Source organism: Narcine bancroftii, chromosome 6 (assembly GCF_036971445.1).
Source record: "Narcine bancroftii isolate sNarBan1 chromosome 6, sNarBan1.hap1, whole genome shotgun sequence".
NCBI classification, from domain to species: domain Eukaryota; kingdom Metazoa; phylum Chordata; class Chondrichthyes; order Torpediniformes; family Narcinidae; genus Narcine; species Narcine bancroftii.
Window position 1 is genome coordinate 165,469,743 of NC_091474.1, and position 17,248 is coordinate 165,486,990.

Genomic DNA, 17,248 nt, shown 5'->3' on the forward strand with positions numbered 1-17,248 from the left:
TGAGAGAATTTACCAACAACATAATACTCTTTACTTCAAGAAACAGAATTAATTACTGAACTAGAATTTAATATAGAACACTAAGCTTAACTTTGGATCATATAGCTCTGAATTGAACAACTCAAGTTTAATCTCAAGACTCAAACTGTTATATGAGTTAAATAAATGAATTGCAGTAATAATATGTTAAAAAGGCACCATTACAAATCCATCATCCTATTTTGATTACAGCTTAGAGAAAATAAACTACAGAGCAGGTCTGGTCTGAAATCTATGGAAAGCTACTTAGATCTGAGTTCAAGGAAATATGCATTCTACGCATTTGAGGGATCTTATGCATTTCTTGTTAAATGACTAACAACATTGTAATAATTTTATCATTAGATAAACGGTGTAATTTATAAAACTCTGTTCGGATCACATTCTGGGACCTTCAAGATGAAGAGAAAAATTTTCAAAATCTCTGATACCTGATGTTCATCTGCATTTTCAGAGCCTGAACTAGGCGCTGGTTGATCGGTAACAACCTTTTCACCTTACAAATGAAAAAACAAAGAATTTCAGAAAATTTTTCACATTTCAGTTAATCACTACACTCAAGTTTTTTAATAGTGATGAAATAGTTGAGCCATTATTCAATGCTTAACAAGGAAACCAGCTATGAGTGCACCCTTTAATCTTGTTCATTGAAATGAACTTTTCGGAAAATAAATTCTTTAGATTAAATTATGCTTAGATTATTTGTAGTGGAGCTTGTGGCATGTTTCAACATATAAACAATGTTAGTTTTCAAACAGACCCCTTTGTAAAATTATGTAGAAAACTATTTAGCCTTAACTACACCCAATTTAAAACAAAAGACAGCAAATATCCCTTTAAAGAAAGATCAAAGCTAACAAAATCATCTTTTGCTTCATATTTATTCTGTTTACAGGCAACCTTTAGTGACAAAGCACAGCACATAATCACCATTATAAAATATGTATCATCATTGATCACAAGCTCTTGTTGAGCTTAAACTAATAAAAATAAGACTGGACATCTCCAGAGTACTTAAGAGATGTCACGCGAGATCTTAAGCTGTGTTTGGTAATAAACATCTAATAGAATACCAACACTGAAATACTGCAAGGTATCTGTATGAATAGATAACAACACATGCAGAAAAGATACATTTTCACCTGAAGAAATGGCAGGAGTATGGAAAAGTCTCACAATATATTTGCTTTCTTTAACAACAAGACTGCCAAAACATGAAACATGAATCAAACATTAAGATCAAAAGAGGACTGAAAAACAACAAAATCTTCAGGAACTGTCAAGCATCCTATGGCTTTGGAACTGCAGAGAAAGTATTAGCACACCTTGGTTTTATTTCCCCTAAAATTCTGTTGATTCCAGAGCAGTATGAAATCATCGACTGGAAGATTAAAAATAGAACCCTATTTAAGAAAGGAGGGAGAGAAACACTGAAGAAAATATGTTAATTAATAGGGAAAATATTATAATCTACTATTAAATAAATAACTTGGACAAAGTCAACATGAAAAATAAACCACATTTGGCATTTTGATGTTTCTATTTTATTGCAATTCATATTTTGATGCAAGGATAACAAAGCTGCCACAATTGTCCCTGTGCCAAAGAAGTTGTCTGTCCTGCCTCAACGATTACCGCTCTGTCACACTCACATCCATCATCATGAAGTGCTTCGAGAGGCTCGTCATGGGGCACATAAAGCACCTGCTGCCCCCATCACTGGACCTCCAGCAGTTCGCATATAGATCGAACCACTCCAAGGACGATACTATCGGCACCACCTGTCACATTTGTGGCCCGAAATGTGAAGTTAATAAAACATTAAACACAAGTTTATCAGGTAAACTTCTTAGTGTCTTTTATTCTCCCGTTTCCTTTGTTCTCCTGCTTGTGTTCTTATCTCTCTCTCATACCACGTGACTTCCGGTATATCTCATACATATTCATCATCATGACATCCCTCCTTTAATCAGAAATAAACTTTACCTTCACTTACCAATATCCCTCGGAAACATACAAACATTGTAACTAATAGTAACACTATAACTCAACTACATAAAGTTTAATTCCTACAGCATTCATACATGCACTTTATGATATAAGATTAAAATACTGTCCCAAAGTTCTTATTAAAACTATGGCACAAAGTCTTCGTATCGTTTGGGCACTTTCCGGTTTCGTTTCGGCCTGCCTGCGATATTGTCGTCGCTTCTCGGTTGTTCACTCTCAGCGTCGGAAATACTGCTCGCCACGGCTTCGGGTGTTTCTGGCGCTCTAGTCACTTCATTAGGAGTGCTGGTAACTGCCTCTGGAACATCATCAGGTCTCTCAGTTTCAGCATCTCATATTGGCCTTTCAACCTCTTCGCTCGATGTATCTCTGGACTGGTACCTTTTTACACTTGATACATTTCTCTTATACAGGACTCCAGTCGGAGACTTGACTGTCACCATACTGCCACTTCTGTACGACAGTATAGGGTTGATGGTAATAAGGTGTGTCTAGCTTACCACCAGTTTCATGCCTCACTAGAACATTATCTCCTGGCATGATGTCTGAATACTTGGCTCCACGTTTCGAATCTGTGTACAGCTTTGCTGCACCTTTCTTTTCAGCATCGTGGTCCCTCATCTCCTGGTCGTCTCGGATTTCCTTTATTTCTGGCATTTTTGTGCGGATTTTTCTCCCAAAAAATGCTTCTGCAGGACTTTTTCCAGTGGTTGCATGAGGCGTTGCTCGATAGACAGCCACATAAGATAGCAATGCTTCTCGCCAATTTTGTCCTTCTGCGTGTGCAATCCTCAATTGTTTTTCAATGGATTGATTTTGTCTCTCTACTTCTCCGTTGGCTTGCGGCCATTTCAGAGTTACTTTATGATGGTGGATACCTGTGGTCCTCATGTATTCCGCAAATGTCTCTGAAATGAATTGTGGACCATTGTCAGAGTATAATGTAACAGGTAATCCATATCTTGCGAATATCTCTGCTAACGCTTTTATTGTTTTTTCAGTGGTTGTGGACTTCAACACCACGTACTCATAGTATCTGCTGTAGTAATCTATCACTGCCATAATTGATTCACCCGTCGGTAAAGGTCCAAAAAAATCAACAGCTACGTCGATCCATGGTCCTGTCGGAAATTGCGTACTCCAGATCGGTTCTGGCGGATTACTCCTACTTGTGATTTGACATCCGTGACAAGTTTTAACAAATTTCTCTGCGTCTTTATCACAACTTGGCCACCATACCTTGGTCCTGAAGTTTTGCTTGGTACCAATAATACCTAGGTGTCCTTCATGCGCTAAGGAAAAGATCTTCAGTCTCAATCTTTGTGGTATCACCAATCTGCAACCTCTCAATACACACTGTCCGATGCAACAAAGTTCGTCTCTAATGGGAATGTAAGCCTTGTGAGTACACTTGTCCCATTGTCCACTCTGTATGCATTCTCTTACTTCCATGAGTTGTGGATCATCTTCGTAGTCACAGCTTTCGGTGTCGCCTGAATAGCTACGAAGCGTACAGCCTCTAATGCAGCAGCAATGGTTAAAGCATCGGTGAGTTCCAACTCACTCCCTCTTTCCAGTAGACGTCTTCTGAGTTTATCTGATCTGCAGTGCTGTACGACTTGATCTAATAATTGGTTGTCCAAATCAGCTGGCATGTAATTGCATCCAACAGCTAGCTGGCGTAGTCTCGTCACGTACTGAGCAATTGTCTGGCCATCTTCTTGTCTCGTTCTCCGAAACAAATGGCGTTGAAATGTAGCATTCGGTGTCACTACATAGTGTGCATTTAATGCATCTACCCCTTTCTGGTACTCATCCTTTCTTCCAGTATTCAAAAGTGTCTTAAATGTTTCCCGAACTGCAGGTCCAGCAGTGAAAAGAAGTAACGCCCTTCTCTGCGCTTTTTGTTCAACTGTACCGGTATCTAGAAATAGGCCACGACTGTCGGCGTAGGATTCAAATTCTTCCAGCCATGCCTTCCACTTCACACTTACAGTACTTGCATCACCCGTTGGGTCAAAATGAGCAATTCCACTATGTGTTAGAAAGTTACTGTTTGCACAAGCCATGAGGAAATATTCCAGCCCCAAAAGTACTGAGACAAAGAGAAAATTCTTATCACCTTGAAGTTGTCTGTAATCCTCTGTAATCTTGTTTAGTCTTTAATTTTCTTCAAGCTTATCCCATCCTCGTCGCCAATGTCACATTTGTGGCCCGAAATGTGAAGTTAATAAAACATTAAACACAAGTTTATCAGGTAAACTTCTTAGTGTCTTTTATTCTCCCGTTTCCTTTGTTCTCCTGCTTGTGTTCTTATCTCTCTCTCATACCACGTGACTTCCGGTATATCTCATACATATTCATTATCATGACACCACCCTTCATCTACCCCTCACCCACCTGGAAAATAAAGACTCGTATGTTCGAATGCTGTTTATTGACTTCAGTTCGGCATTCAACATGATCATACCCCAGTACCTGATAAGGAAGGTGGGCCTGCTGGGTCTAAACACTTCCCTCTGTAATTGGATTCTCAACTTTCTGACAGGGGGGACCTCAAGCAATCTGGATTGGAAACAGCACCTCAAAGACTATCACACTGAGCACAGAGCCACACCGCCCCCCACCCCCCCGCCACCAAAGGGCTGCGTGATTAGTCCACTGCTGTTTTCTCTGCTGACCCATGATTACGTAGCCAAACACAGCTTGAATCACATCAAGTTCACTGACAACACGACAGTGGTGGGCCTTATCTATAAGAACAAGGAGGCAGCATACAGAAACAAAGTGAAGACACTAACAAACTGGTGCAGAGCAAACAACCTGCATCAGAATGTTTAAAAAAAAAGATGGTTGTTGACTTCAGGAGGGCCTAGGGGGTGGGGTGGGGTGGGGTGGGGGGGGTGAAATCATGCTCCCCTGACCATCAACAGCTCTACCATTGAGATTGTCAAGAGAATCAAGTTCCTCGTTGGCCACCTGCTGGAGAATCTCACCTGGTCCCTTAACACCAATTCTTTTTTTTCTTTGGCTTGGCTTCGCGGACGAAGATTTATGGAGGGGTAAATGACTATACTCGATTCTGGCAGAATGCAATACACATTGTGAAAGACTCCATACATCCCATAAGAAAACTGTTCGCTCTTTTGTCATTTGGGAAGAAGCACTGAAGCACTAGGGCCCTTACATCCAGTGTGGGAAACAGCTTTTGCACCCCCCTACCCCCCACCAGGCTCCTGAACTCCCAGCACATATGTGCATAGTGCGCTGTGGACATTCATTGTAGATGTCTTAATACCTTAATATTTTAAGGTGTTAACTGCTTTTCTAACTTAAATCTATGTAAGAATGCTCTGTGGTCCCTACCGTGCGAGCATGATATGAACAATAAATAAAGTTGACTTGATTTAGTTGACAACATCTGTATTGACTCTCAGAACAATTACATCAATACCATTCCACTACTTATTTTCCTGTAACCAGCACAAAAAAAGGACCAATTAATTCACTGGCTTTCTGTAAACCAAAATAATTTAATAAGGTGCTAATTCATAGGTTTTTCCTCAAAATTAGAGCATATAGAATCAGTGAGTTAATAGGAAAGAGAAGAAATAGATGATTCAACTTTGGATTAGAACTTAGAAGTACCAGGTGATCTGACTGAAACACACAAAATCTTTACAGGGGTTAAATAAAGCTAGACACTGGGACATTGTGCCCTCTAGTTGTGTGGCAAGATGTTGTTTGCTGGACAGCAATAAAAGCAGATATTTTAAAAGAGATCTTCATCTAGTAAGTATATATTTGGAATTTTTCCAGCCCAGAGGGTTGTGAAGGCCAAGTTACAGATGATGCACAAGCTGCATTGTGTGACTGATGATCCACAAGAGGAAAAGATGCCTTAAGATCCATATACCTAAATTATGGAGTTTGTACAGAAAAGTTATGATGTGGTTAGAAGATCATTTTAATTTTATGGAATGGAAAAGCCCGCACAAGAGGCTAATAGCCTCTTCCTGCTTCTATTTCTGATACAAGGCTCTCCTGACATCTGACAAAACTGGGGGGAAAATTGTCAACTGTAAAAAAGGTTTTAAATGGCTCTGCCGTTGAGACATTATTTATCATGTGTGGCTGGAGCAAATAAAATGAGTTTGATAGCACCAAGTGCTCTTTGGTCCTTTTGAATAGGAAATTCATCAAGGACAAGATGTGATGATATAGACCTTTATTTGATTTGGGTCATTACAATGACAGGCAGAAGATTATTTATATTTGTAGCAAATCATGAAATGGCCATCTCACTTTACAACCACTCATGATCTTCAAAGCTGGTAAGGCCCAAGTGCTCAAGCCCAGAATGTTGGTTATGAATCTTTATCTTTGCTCAATAAAATACACTGCTTGATCTAATGAGCTTCTCCATCCTTGTGTTTTACTTCAATCATAGCATCCACAGACTTTCTTGTTCTATTCCTGAACAAGTTCCTTGCTTTAAACAGTGCTTGCATTCAAGGCTTTATGTCACTTGTAATCAATGCTGACCATGACAAGCAGTGGGTAATGAGACTGGTGCTAAGGAGTGTGCAAGTGGTCTAATGCAGGTGAATTTCCATCAAGTTTGTATGGCAGTATTTTCTTCTTCTGGCTCTCCATCCCATAAGACAATGATGGCTGCTTTCAGTCAGTTTGTGGGGTTTGATATGAAGATACCCCACTCCTAAGAAAGGAACAGCATGTGCATGAATGGATTTAGGTGAGTAAGGGTTGCGCAGGTCCATACCGACCCTCTCAACGTCCCCTCCCAGATCTAGTGACATGGTGACCTCCAAGATAGCTGGGGAAAACTCTGTTGCAGTGAATAGCCAGACCAAGCTTCGATGCAAGGGATGCCATTTCCCGTTTCACAGCACGTTTGCTAGATGGCCACAGACCCTACCTCAACTTCATCTGCCCTTTAATAGGTCTTATTTTTCATCCTGCAGGGCTTCTAGCCACTACCCTCCAGACATACCAAGGTCCCTTTTCAGCTCCAGGTCTCAGCCACCACAACAGCCGAGTGGAGCCACTGGCAAAAAGAAAATCAATGGCCGCAGAGTTCCACGGCTTCTGGATAAAAACCCTACCCAAGCCTGCCTCCTGCCACACCCCTTTCCAACGCCTGTTCCTGGCATGCTATATGGCTCACCACAGAGCCCTAAAGTCAATGAGATCATTATCCTCCGGCCTCACCTGCCCATCAAATCCTCCGATACCACCCACAAGGAGGGACACGTACATTGTTCCTCCATTGTTAAGTGGCGTTGGTATATTGCCGACCAGGCAGAGGCAGGGTCAAAAAGAGTCAGCAGGCTGCACAAAAAAGTCACATCCATCCTTGAGAGTCACAATCCCCTTCCCAAAGTCACCACTATCAATCCCTCTCCTGTATCCTGGGGTCAGCCATTCAACTCCCTCACCAAAGAAATAAAGGCAGAAAGCAAGGTTCATAGACAGCTGCAGTTGTTAGAAAACAGGAAACAGTTATGGCAGGCGGTGGCACTAAACCCAGGTATCAGTATGACATTAACTCAAGAGGGGGTGGGATCCAGCCAGCTCACATAATTGGCTGCAGTAGCGCTTGCAATCAAATCAACGATAAGTCTGGTGCATATCAATACAACTCATGGACAGTGGAAAATGGGATGACTGTGGATGTCATGTTGGCACGACACAGGGTGGGAGATCCACAATTATCCACTATGGGGTCAGAGGCACTGGAGATATATCTGGGAGCAAGCTGGGCAGAGGGCACTTATTGTTCAACACATGGATGACCACACCAACAGGGCTACAGTGGAGGTCACTCGCAATGCTGCTGTGGACCAGGTAGCTCAAATCTGCACAATCTCCACCCACTCCAATGATGTAGACTCTGGTGCCTTGGCAACATAGACCCACAGGAAGGGTGGTCACCTAAGATCCAAAGGAACATGGTGTGCAGAGGGCTTAGGGGTGGCATTAACCCAAGATCAGGTGCCGACTACAGTAGATAATTGCCCCATGTGCCAGAAGGTTAATCTGTGGGGCTGGCTGGTGGGAAAACTGGGAAACATTTGACGCAGTACGGGAGGGGGCCAAGTCTGGCAAGTAGACCATGTCAGCCTTCTCCCACTGCAAAAGATAAAAAGCCTATATACGATGGTGAATACCTAGTCTAGTGTCCTGCTGGCAGTGCCCTGCCAGCAGGCCAACTAGGATACCACCATTCAGCGGCTGAAATACCTCTCCTCCATTTATGGAACACCATGGGAGGTAGAGTCTAATCAGGGATCACATTTTATGGTTCAAATCTGGGTGACACGTCCCCTTACCTCCCATATGCATCAGGATAAATAGAGGGAATGAACAGTCTCCTGAAACAAAAGATACATATGCTGACACCTGACAACACATTCAAGGCTCAGCGTGCCGTAAGAAGTGGTGAACCATCTTAACTCACGACCCACTACAAAGGGAGGATCCCCACTTTCTTGAGATTTGGCCACATTGGCATAGATAAAGTTAGATGAGGTTGACCTTCAGGACCCTGAGGAGTCCGGTAGGATATGGGTGCAGCAGCCACTGGGTCCTGCTCGGGGATCAGGAAGCACCCGGTGGGTTCCTTTCCCAGGAGAAACTGCATTAACATGTTACCATACGAACAAACTCTCCAAGAGAAAGTAAAGAAATTACACCCACCAATCCTGTATGGCAAAGGTCACCCTGCAGGAGAAAGTCCACTTCCCCACACTGTTCTTCACAGTCTTCCTGCCATCACTCCATTCTATTTAACCAGCAAGCTGTTGCCATCATTGGACACCCATCCTCAACAATGACTGTATCTTTTGTTATGCACATTCTGAGTACATCTTTTGTAATGGACATTTTGCTCCCCACCCCCCCCACACTCTTTTAATTGCATCCTGAGCTGTGGTAATAATGTCTCTTAGCACACTCAGGAAATTGGAGTTCCAGACCACTATTACAATGTTACAGTTTATAAGTGGAGTGTTACAGATCAAATAACTATACGACCAAAGAAATATTGTATATATTTTGTTTCTACTCGACAATGACAGCATCCCCACCAGCTCTCCTATTAACCAAAACAAATATCTCAGAGTGGACACTTAAGGAGCTTTTATTTAAAACTAATTTGGCCAACTTTCAGTCCTGACTCCTCCTGGTTATCGTTACAGGGAACCAACACAGACACTTGTAGCTCCTGTTTAAAAGGAACACGAGCAGGAACGGCATCCTGGTGTCAGACAACTCTGAAAAATGGGATGCTCCCAGGAAATATGGGTACCCCCTGGATGTATGTCTGCTGGCCTGTCCCCTGCCTCACCATGGGATAGCACAACAGACATCTAGGATCCGTGCTTAGGGAGCACTCAAATGTGAAGCCAATGCACGCACGGGATACTCAAGCCAAGAGAGGACTCTGGAACCTCATAGATATCCTTGCCCTGCTTGGTTGCAGATGTTGGTGGCAAATGTGCACATATTTGCCAGCTAAGCTAGAGAAACCAGGCATGCAAGTCAGTGACCAGACAATTTTCTTTCTCTTCCCTCCCCTCCGACACTGGGTAGCAGCTCCCCCAGCAACCTGCTCTATTTGGTACATTAGTTATAATGTACCTAGAACTTACTGTATAGAAACCAGTTATTGCAGAGTGATGAGACTTCTAAGGGGTGGAATTTTACATGTGGATTGTGGAGTCTCTGCCTGTCTGAAACTTATTCAAAGTCACATCACCTGTCAATCAAGGTTGAACTCTGGCTACCCATTAGTGCGCACCTTGCCATTGACTCTTTTAAATTACTTTGGGTTATTATGGGCTAGACGCCCAGATCAGAACTGTATACAACGTCAATGCATAACACATTCTTTCTCTTTGCCTCATGGTCTGAGTCCTGGACATCACTCCATGGCCGGTTACTACTTTGGATATCACTGGAAGTATCATGGGTAAGGTGTGCAAATCAACTGAAGCTGAGCCTAGTATTGCGATAGATCAATACTTGCAGAGACCTGCATCCATGTTGGTAGAGGGAACTAGGAGTGTGTGAAAGTCATTATCTATAGAGTGTGTATACGTACATGAGCGTGTAGATTTATAGGCAGCCACTGGTATTGAAGTCCAACCTGGGTCCAATCTGAATGTCGATATACAGTAGTTGTTTAGTAATATAGTAATTAACTATCATTTAATGTTCTCCCCTGTTTGTCTCCTGTGTGTTCATTAAAATAACCTGTGATTGTCCAAACTCCTCTCTCTGTGAACCCGTCAAACCTGATTCTTCCAAACACAACAGTTGCATTACACCTAGTGCAATGAGAAGTCTTCTGTGAGCAGATGAACACGTTATTTCTAATGTTCATACAGCCATGTAAAGAGCACAATTTACAGAATATAGGATTGCAATGAGAAGAAAAATGAATTAGCACTAAAGGCAGTAATGATCATACTGTTGTGGAGTCCAATAGCTGCAAGAAAGAAATTGTCTTTAATCTTGTTGGTGCATACCTTCACATTCTTAAATCTTTGCCTTGATGAAAGATGACAGCATTTATGAACTTAAAAGAATTTTTTTTAATATAAATACACTGCTGGGTTTGCACAGTTCATGAAAGAAAATTATTATACTGAATTCTCTTTGCAGCAATCTTTCAATCCATTCTGAAATCTTAATTAGCTTCTACACTTTCTGATATAGTGTTTTATACTCAACTCTCACATGTACATTTACCCTAAGTATTGTCTTAATCCATTAATTTCTTCACCAAGGTTAAGCATTTAGAAATGCCTTCTAATTAATTGAGTTATTCAAGTGAATCTGATGCATTTCAGTTAGCTTCAATCTCTCCAGATTAAAAAAAAATCCATCAGGAATGTTTGGCAACTTGAAACATGTCATATTTTGACATGTAATTATTCTACATATTTAGTTAACACTTCTGCACAAACTAGGGTTGTAACTGCATTCACTATTCCCACACAGCAACTGTCAAAACCGTAAGAACACATTGGCCAATTTTCCATACGTGTAGATGAATAAAGGAAATTAGACAGCAAGACGATGTACTCTAGTTTGCATTCAGAGTTTTATTTTACAGGGAATGTCCAATCTTGAAATTGTCCTCTTATTGGACTGTATTATAACCAGGGCAAAAAATAATCAACACATTTGGGGCATGAAATACATAAGCAGAGCATCTGGTCTTTCCCAATGTCAGAGTCTTTAAACCTTGTCCAAATCCTAGTTTGACAATCAACCAAATGGGACACATTGCAAAGTGTGCAAGGAAATTATATTAAAGTGAAACACGAAAAGTCTGCAGACACTACGATTGTAGTAAAAACAATAATTCTGGAGGAAAGCTGTCAATTTGACTCTTGCACAAATTGTAAATTTATCTATTTGTGTATTATGGATGTCACTGGACCAGACTTATTGGCCATTATTCTCCTTTCAATAGACAATACATTGTAAAATATGAACTGTGACTGGATTTTATGTGCCATTTTCCCTAGGTGAACATGAAAGATGAAACTATGAATGTGAGGACATTAATGACACACAATTTAACAATATTTAATTTCAGATGGATAAAACCACAAGGAATTACATTTCTCCCTTAAAAAAAATGGTGAATACTTCAGCTGTACAAATCAGACAGTATTGTACAATTCTAATGCTTGTTCCAGCAGTTTGTTCTTTGTAATCAAACAGCCATTACTTCAGTTAAATTACTTTTAATTCATGATTAGGATATTCAGTAATGTTTGTGCAAGATTTTAGACAATTTCATCCAGTGAAATGTACATGTTATTTCCTTATAATTCAATTGAATACAATAGGCACAGTTCATATTGTAAACAAACTAATAAACCCATTAGAAATCAGAATGATCAAGCATTATCCAACAATAATAATACAGTAATTTGAATCCAAGCCCGAGAAACATCATTCAACCTAAAATGTGCTTACAACCAAGAACAAATTTTCCCTCATTATGCATTCTTTATTGATACCTTTTTGATGTTTAAGTTTAGCCTTGCATTATGGACAAAAAAAAATCATACCCCGTGAAAAAATTTATATTTCAGATAAACTTTCCCAAAGCTAAAAACATCCAACATGGAGTATTGACATCCAGTACCACCATTAAATTATAGTTAAAGCAGGAGGGACAATTATTAGGTGCCAACTATTTACAGCCGCAAATGATGCATGTTGTGCACGTCATAAAATATTGGAGCCATTGAATGGAATTTTAAAGTCTTTTTTTTTTAAAAAAAGGTACGTTTTTGTCAACTTATGAAATTTAATTTACACAAATCAATGAGACGTAATCAACACTGAAAACAATTGTAGTAATGCAACAAACATTGTTCAATGTACCCAAAAAAAATTGAAATGTTTATCTTAGGAATTTATTGCCATGGAAATTTCAGATAAAATCTAATTCCCACTACCTTATCCATCTCAAAGATGAGGCTAAACCATCCATCAGAAAGAAACATTTCAAAATTCCAATAATAAGAATCTTAAAAATTATTGATACTTTATTACACAAAATAGAAGTAGCCAAACAATTCTTCTATTGGGGCTTTTCAAATAGAAACTGTACAACTCTCATTTGATTAGCCATTTCTCGACTCAACACATTAATTGATTCTTTATTTTCCCATTAAAATTGGTCCTTAATGTGCAAGAATGATGGGAAAATTTAAAGAACTTGCATATAATTTTACTGCCTGGTTGATTCCAAACTTTAAGCAGAGATAGGTTTGAGGGCTACTATTGGTTTGATAATACTGTTCAAATTTGTTTTTATATTTTAATGTAAATTACTGAATAACGATTTAACAAACTCATTTTACTCTGTTCTTTTCACTTCGTTGCCAAACATTGCAAACACTAAGCGAAATGATCCTTCTATTGGTAAAGTTAAACAAAATTTACCTCATTTCTGCTTTTAACACGTGAAAATGTGCAATGCAAAGCTTCTATTTTGCTTAGCATCGTGCTTTGAATAAAACTAATTCAAAATTCACAACTTAAATTACAAATTGAGAAATTATACAAAAGTGGAAAACATCAACATTTTGTCAAGGCAAAAAAGTATTCACCTAGACGAGATCACCATTGCATTCAAACAATAAAACGGTATACACAAGCAAAATTTCCAGGTTTACCATTACGTCTCTGACAAAGTGTTGCTGTTTATATTTGTCTCATCCAAAACATATCCCAACTAATGCTCTTTACCTCGCTTCATATGTCCACTAATTACACTAATGGTGTAATTCCCGTCATAAATAGTAACCCCAAAAGTTAGCAGCTTTAAGAATCATCTTTGCTGGCAATTGAAATGGATTCCATTTGTATTGACTCACCATCATTAGCATGTTCTGCTCTAATCTGCGCCTCCAAATCTTCAGGATTTATAACATCATAATCTTCCACGTCTCCTGATGGTTTGCATTTTCCACAGCAGAAGCAGCAGAAACAACAACAACAGCAGCAGCCCGTGATAATGCCACAAAACACAACCAGTGCCTGTCACAAAATGAAAAAAATTTCATCCAAAATGCAGGGAAATAAGTGGGGTTTTTTTGCAAGCTCGAGCAAAACGCAAAAAAAAGAGCAACCTTAAAGCATCAGTGGACTTATTTAAAATCCACACAAAATCTTCTGCGATCCACGAGTCTCGAAGATCAAATATAGCCCACATCATTCAATGAAATATCAAGATAGAAATAAAAAGCCCAGAAACCTGTGCTGCTTTCAAGGTTGTGAAAGTTTAAGAGTTGAATCCCAACTGAAGCATTTCAATTTTATTGAAAAGAGAACAATCAAATTGAGCATTAAAAAAAAAGAATTCCTGGCTCCTAGTATTTTCACTTCCAGTGGCAGATGGGATGGCTTGAGCACAACCAAAATAACATTTTAGATAGGTAAACCTTTTGCTATGGTTTGCAGGGTTACATCATTAGGAGACATTTAACATTGGATTTTTAAAAATTGATAACAACAAATGCTGGAAATACTCAGCAGATCAGCCCACATCAATGGAAAAATTTCAAGTTTCTGGCGCAAATATCCTTGGTCACCCAGAAAAGTTGAAAATCTCTCCTTCCTGCTCCCTGGCCTGCTGAATATTTCTAGGATTTTCCAGCATCTGCAGCTTTGATTTTTAATTCTGTAGCGATCCTGTCCAAAAGAGGTATGCAAATATGCATTTTAAAAAGACAAACTACTATAATTTTAAAGGAAGAGATTGCCACTTACCCCACTCAGCATAACATGCTATTTTTGTTAACCCAAGCAGCTCTTTAAATACCTTTAAGACCGTCTGCTGTACACTTTTTATTCAACATTTATTTTCAGGAACAAATCACGTAATTTGTTGTTTTGCGGCAGCATCGCATTGCAAACGTCTTACAACAATAAATAAAAATAGTGCACGAAAAGTCAAAGTAAAGCTTTATTGATCATTGTTCATGAATCTGATGGCAGCTGGGAAGAAACTGACCTGGTGCTGTTGAGTGCTCATCTTTAGGCTCCTGTACCTTTTTCCTCCATGGTTGCAGTGTGAAGGGGGCATGGCCTGGGTGGTGGGGATCCTTGAGGAGAGAAGCTGCTTTCTTAAGACACCACCTCTTGTAGGTGTCCTCCATGGAGTGAAACCTGGTGTCCTTGATGTCACAGGCTGAGTTAACAACTGGAGATTTTTCTTGTCCTGACCATTGGCATCTCTGTACTAGACAGTGATGCAACCAGCCAGGATGTTCTCCGCAGTATACATGAAGAGGTTTTTCAGGAGTCTTCTGTGACACACCAAATCTTACCTCACAAGGTATAGCCACTGGAGAGCCTTCTTTGTGATTGCATCAACATGGAGGCTCCAGGACAGACCCTTGGAGATGTTCAATCACACCCAGGAATTTGAAGTTCTTGACCCTCTTCACAACTGAGCCCTCAATGAGTTCTGTATCATGCTTTCCTGACTTCCTCCTAAAGTCCACAATAATCTCTTTGGTTTTGCTAACACTGAATGCAAGGTTGTTGGCATGACACCACTCACCAAACTGATCTATCTCCCTCCTATATGCTTTGTCATTGCTGTGTGTGATTCTGCTGACAGCTGTGGTGTCATCGGCAAATTTGTCATTACTATTGGAATTGTGCCTGACCATACAGTCATGAGTGTATGGTGAGTAGAGCAGTGGTATGGTGAGTCGAGCAGTGGGATAAGCATGCATCCTTGAGGTGCACCTGTGTTGATAGTTAGTAAGGAGACGACGTTGTTACCAATTCGTACTTGATTGTGGTCTTCTGATGAGGAAGTCAAGGATCCAGTTGAAGAGGCTCAGGGTTTGGAGCTTCTTGACCAGCACTGAGGAAATAATGGTGTTGAAGGCTGAACTGCAGTCTATGAAAAGCAGCCATGTATGAGTATCTGTTTTTGAGGTGATTCAGAGATGAGTGGAGAGCCAGCAATATTGCATCTGCTGTGGAGCTATTGTAACAATAGGCAAATTGCAATGGGTCCAGACCTTTGCTTGGGTACGACCAACCTCTCAAAGCATTTCATCATAGAAAATGTCATTGAGGCAGTTCACACTGCTCTTTTGGGCACCAGGATGATTGATGCCCTTTTGAAGCAGGAGGGAACCTCTGACTCCAGCAATAAAAGGTTAAAAATGTCCAGCTAGTTGGTTGGCACAGATTTCCAGTACCCTGCCAGGTACATATCAGAGCCTGATATTCACCTACTTGAATGATGTTCTGATGTCAGCCGCAGAGACGATATCACAAGGTCTTCAGCTTTTTCGGGGATTCAAGTCAGCACTATTAGGTTCTCCTTCTCAAAGCGGGCATAGAAGCTCATCAGGAAATGAAGCATCACAGCATCTTTGGTGTTCGCCCTCACTTTGTAGGCTGTAATGTCCTGCATTCCCTGCCATACCTGGCCATGTATTGGTCTCACGTTTCTACCAGAATTGCCACTTTGCTTCAGAGATAGCCTTCTGCAGGTCATACCTGGACTTCTTGTAGAGATCTAGATCTCTATAAGATAGAGATTTATTGGATATTATTGTGGAGAAAATATAGATCACTCTGTGGAAAACATTCAAGGAGAGTTCGCAAATCTCTTGTAGTCCATGTTATGCAATGATGATTAACCATAGAAAGAACATGTGCAATGTGGAATCCAAGAACAGATCAATGATGGTGATATAGTCAGAGTCATGCAACATGGAACAGGACCATTGACCCAACCAGGACTGCTGATCGAGTTGGCATTTTCACCTAGCCCCATTCACCTGCATTTGGTTCATATCCTTCTAATCCCTTCCAGTCCACAAATCTTTCCAAAGGTATTCTAAATGTCAGATTTGTACCCACTTCTATAATTTCCTCTGGCAGATTGTTGCAGATACAGACTACCTTTTGAGGAAAAACGTTGCTCTTGAGTCCCTCTTAAATATCTCCCCCTCACGTTAAATTTGATCTAGAATCATCTACCAGAGGAAAGAGGCAGCAAGCATTCACTTTATCCATGTTCATGATTTTATATACCTTTACAAGATCACTCCTCAGCTTCCTATGCTCTAGGAAAAAATAGACGGAGCATAGATCACATGATGCAGGGAGAGTGAGTGGAAGCAAGACCCCAGAGTTCCCAGATCCATAATGAAAATAAACCAAGTAAAAAGATTTAAAAAGTAATCAAAAATTTACAAGTGACGTGGGAAAGAGCCAGGATCAGCAGAATGACAAAAAAAAAGTAAATCTACAAGCAAAAACAGCAGAGTCGACGTTGAAGTCTCCAAAGATCAAGACATCTCGGGGTGATGAAAATGGCAGGGCCGCTTTGAGGCCCGCTAGTGAAGTCGGAACCCAGGTCGAGCAGCCCGCCCAACAGGAGATTCACGATCGAGGAGGCAACGCTGCCTCAAATCAACCTCCGGCTGACAAGAGCCCAGTGAAGCGTACTGGGGAGAGGGAGAGGGAGAGGTTCAGGATTCCCCCCCACCAAAGAATGCCAGGTCGGGAGAATTTGCACTGTGAATGATTCTCAAGCCACGGCTGGTGAGTGCTGTGATCGTGAGGCAAAGGGGCCGGTATGCACGGCTGAAGAGCCAAATGAGGTGAGGTT

At 40.6% G+C, this 17,248-nt stretch overlaps 1 protein-coding gene across 3 annotated transcripts in view; it reads right to left on the reverse strand.

The window, feature by feature from the left end:
• dnajc5ga (DnaJ (Hsp40) homolog, subfamily C, member 5 gamma a) overlaps positions 1–17,248 on the reverse strand; it is a 54,749-nt gene that overhangs the window by 6,538 nt on the left and 30,963 nt on the right. For 2 of the 3 annotated variants that reach the window (XM_069886593.1, XM_069886595.1), the window contains exons 4-5: positions 13,479–13,641; positions 471–535 (exon numbers count right to left, since the gene is read on the reverse strand). In XM_069886593.1, the coding sequence (XP_069742694.1) occupies positions 471–535; positions 13,479–13,641 (228 nt within the window). The remainder of the gene's footprint in view (positions 1–470; positions 536–13,478; positions 13,642–17,248) is intronic. The other variant, XM_069886594.1, reaches the window with a different exon arrangement.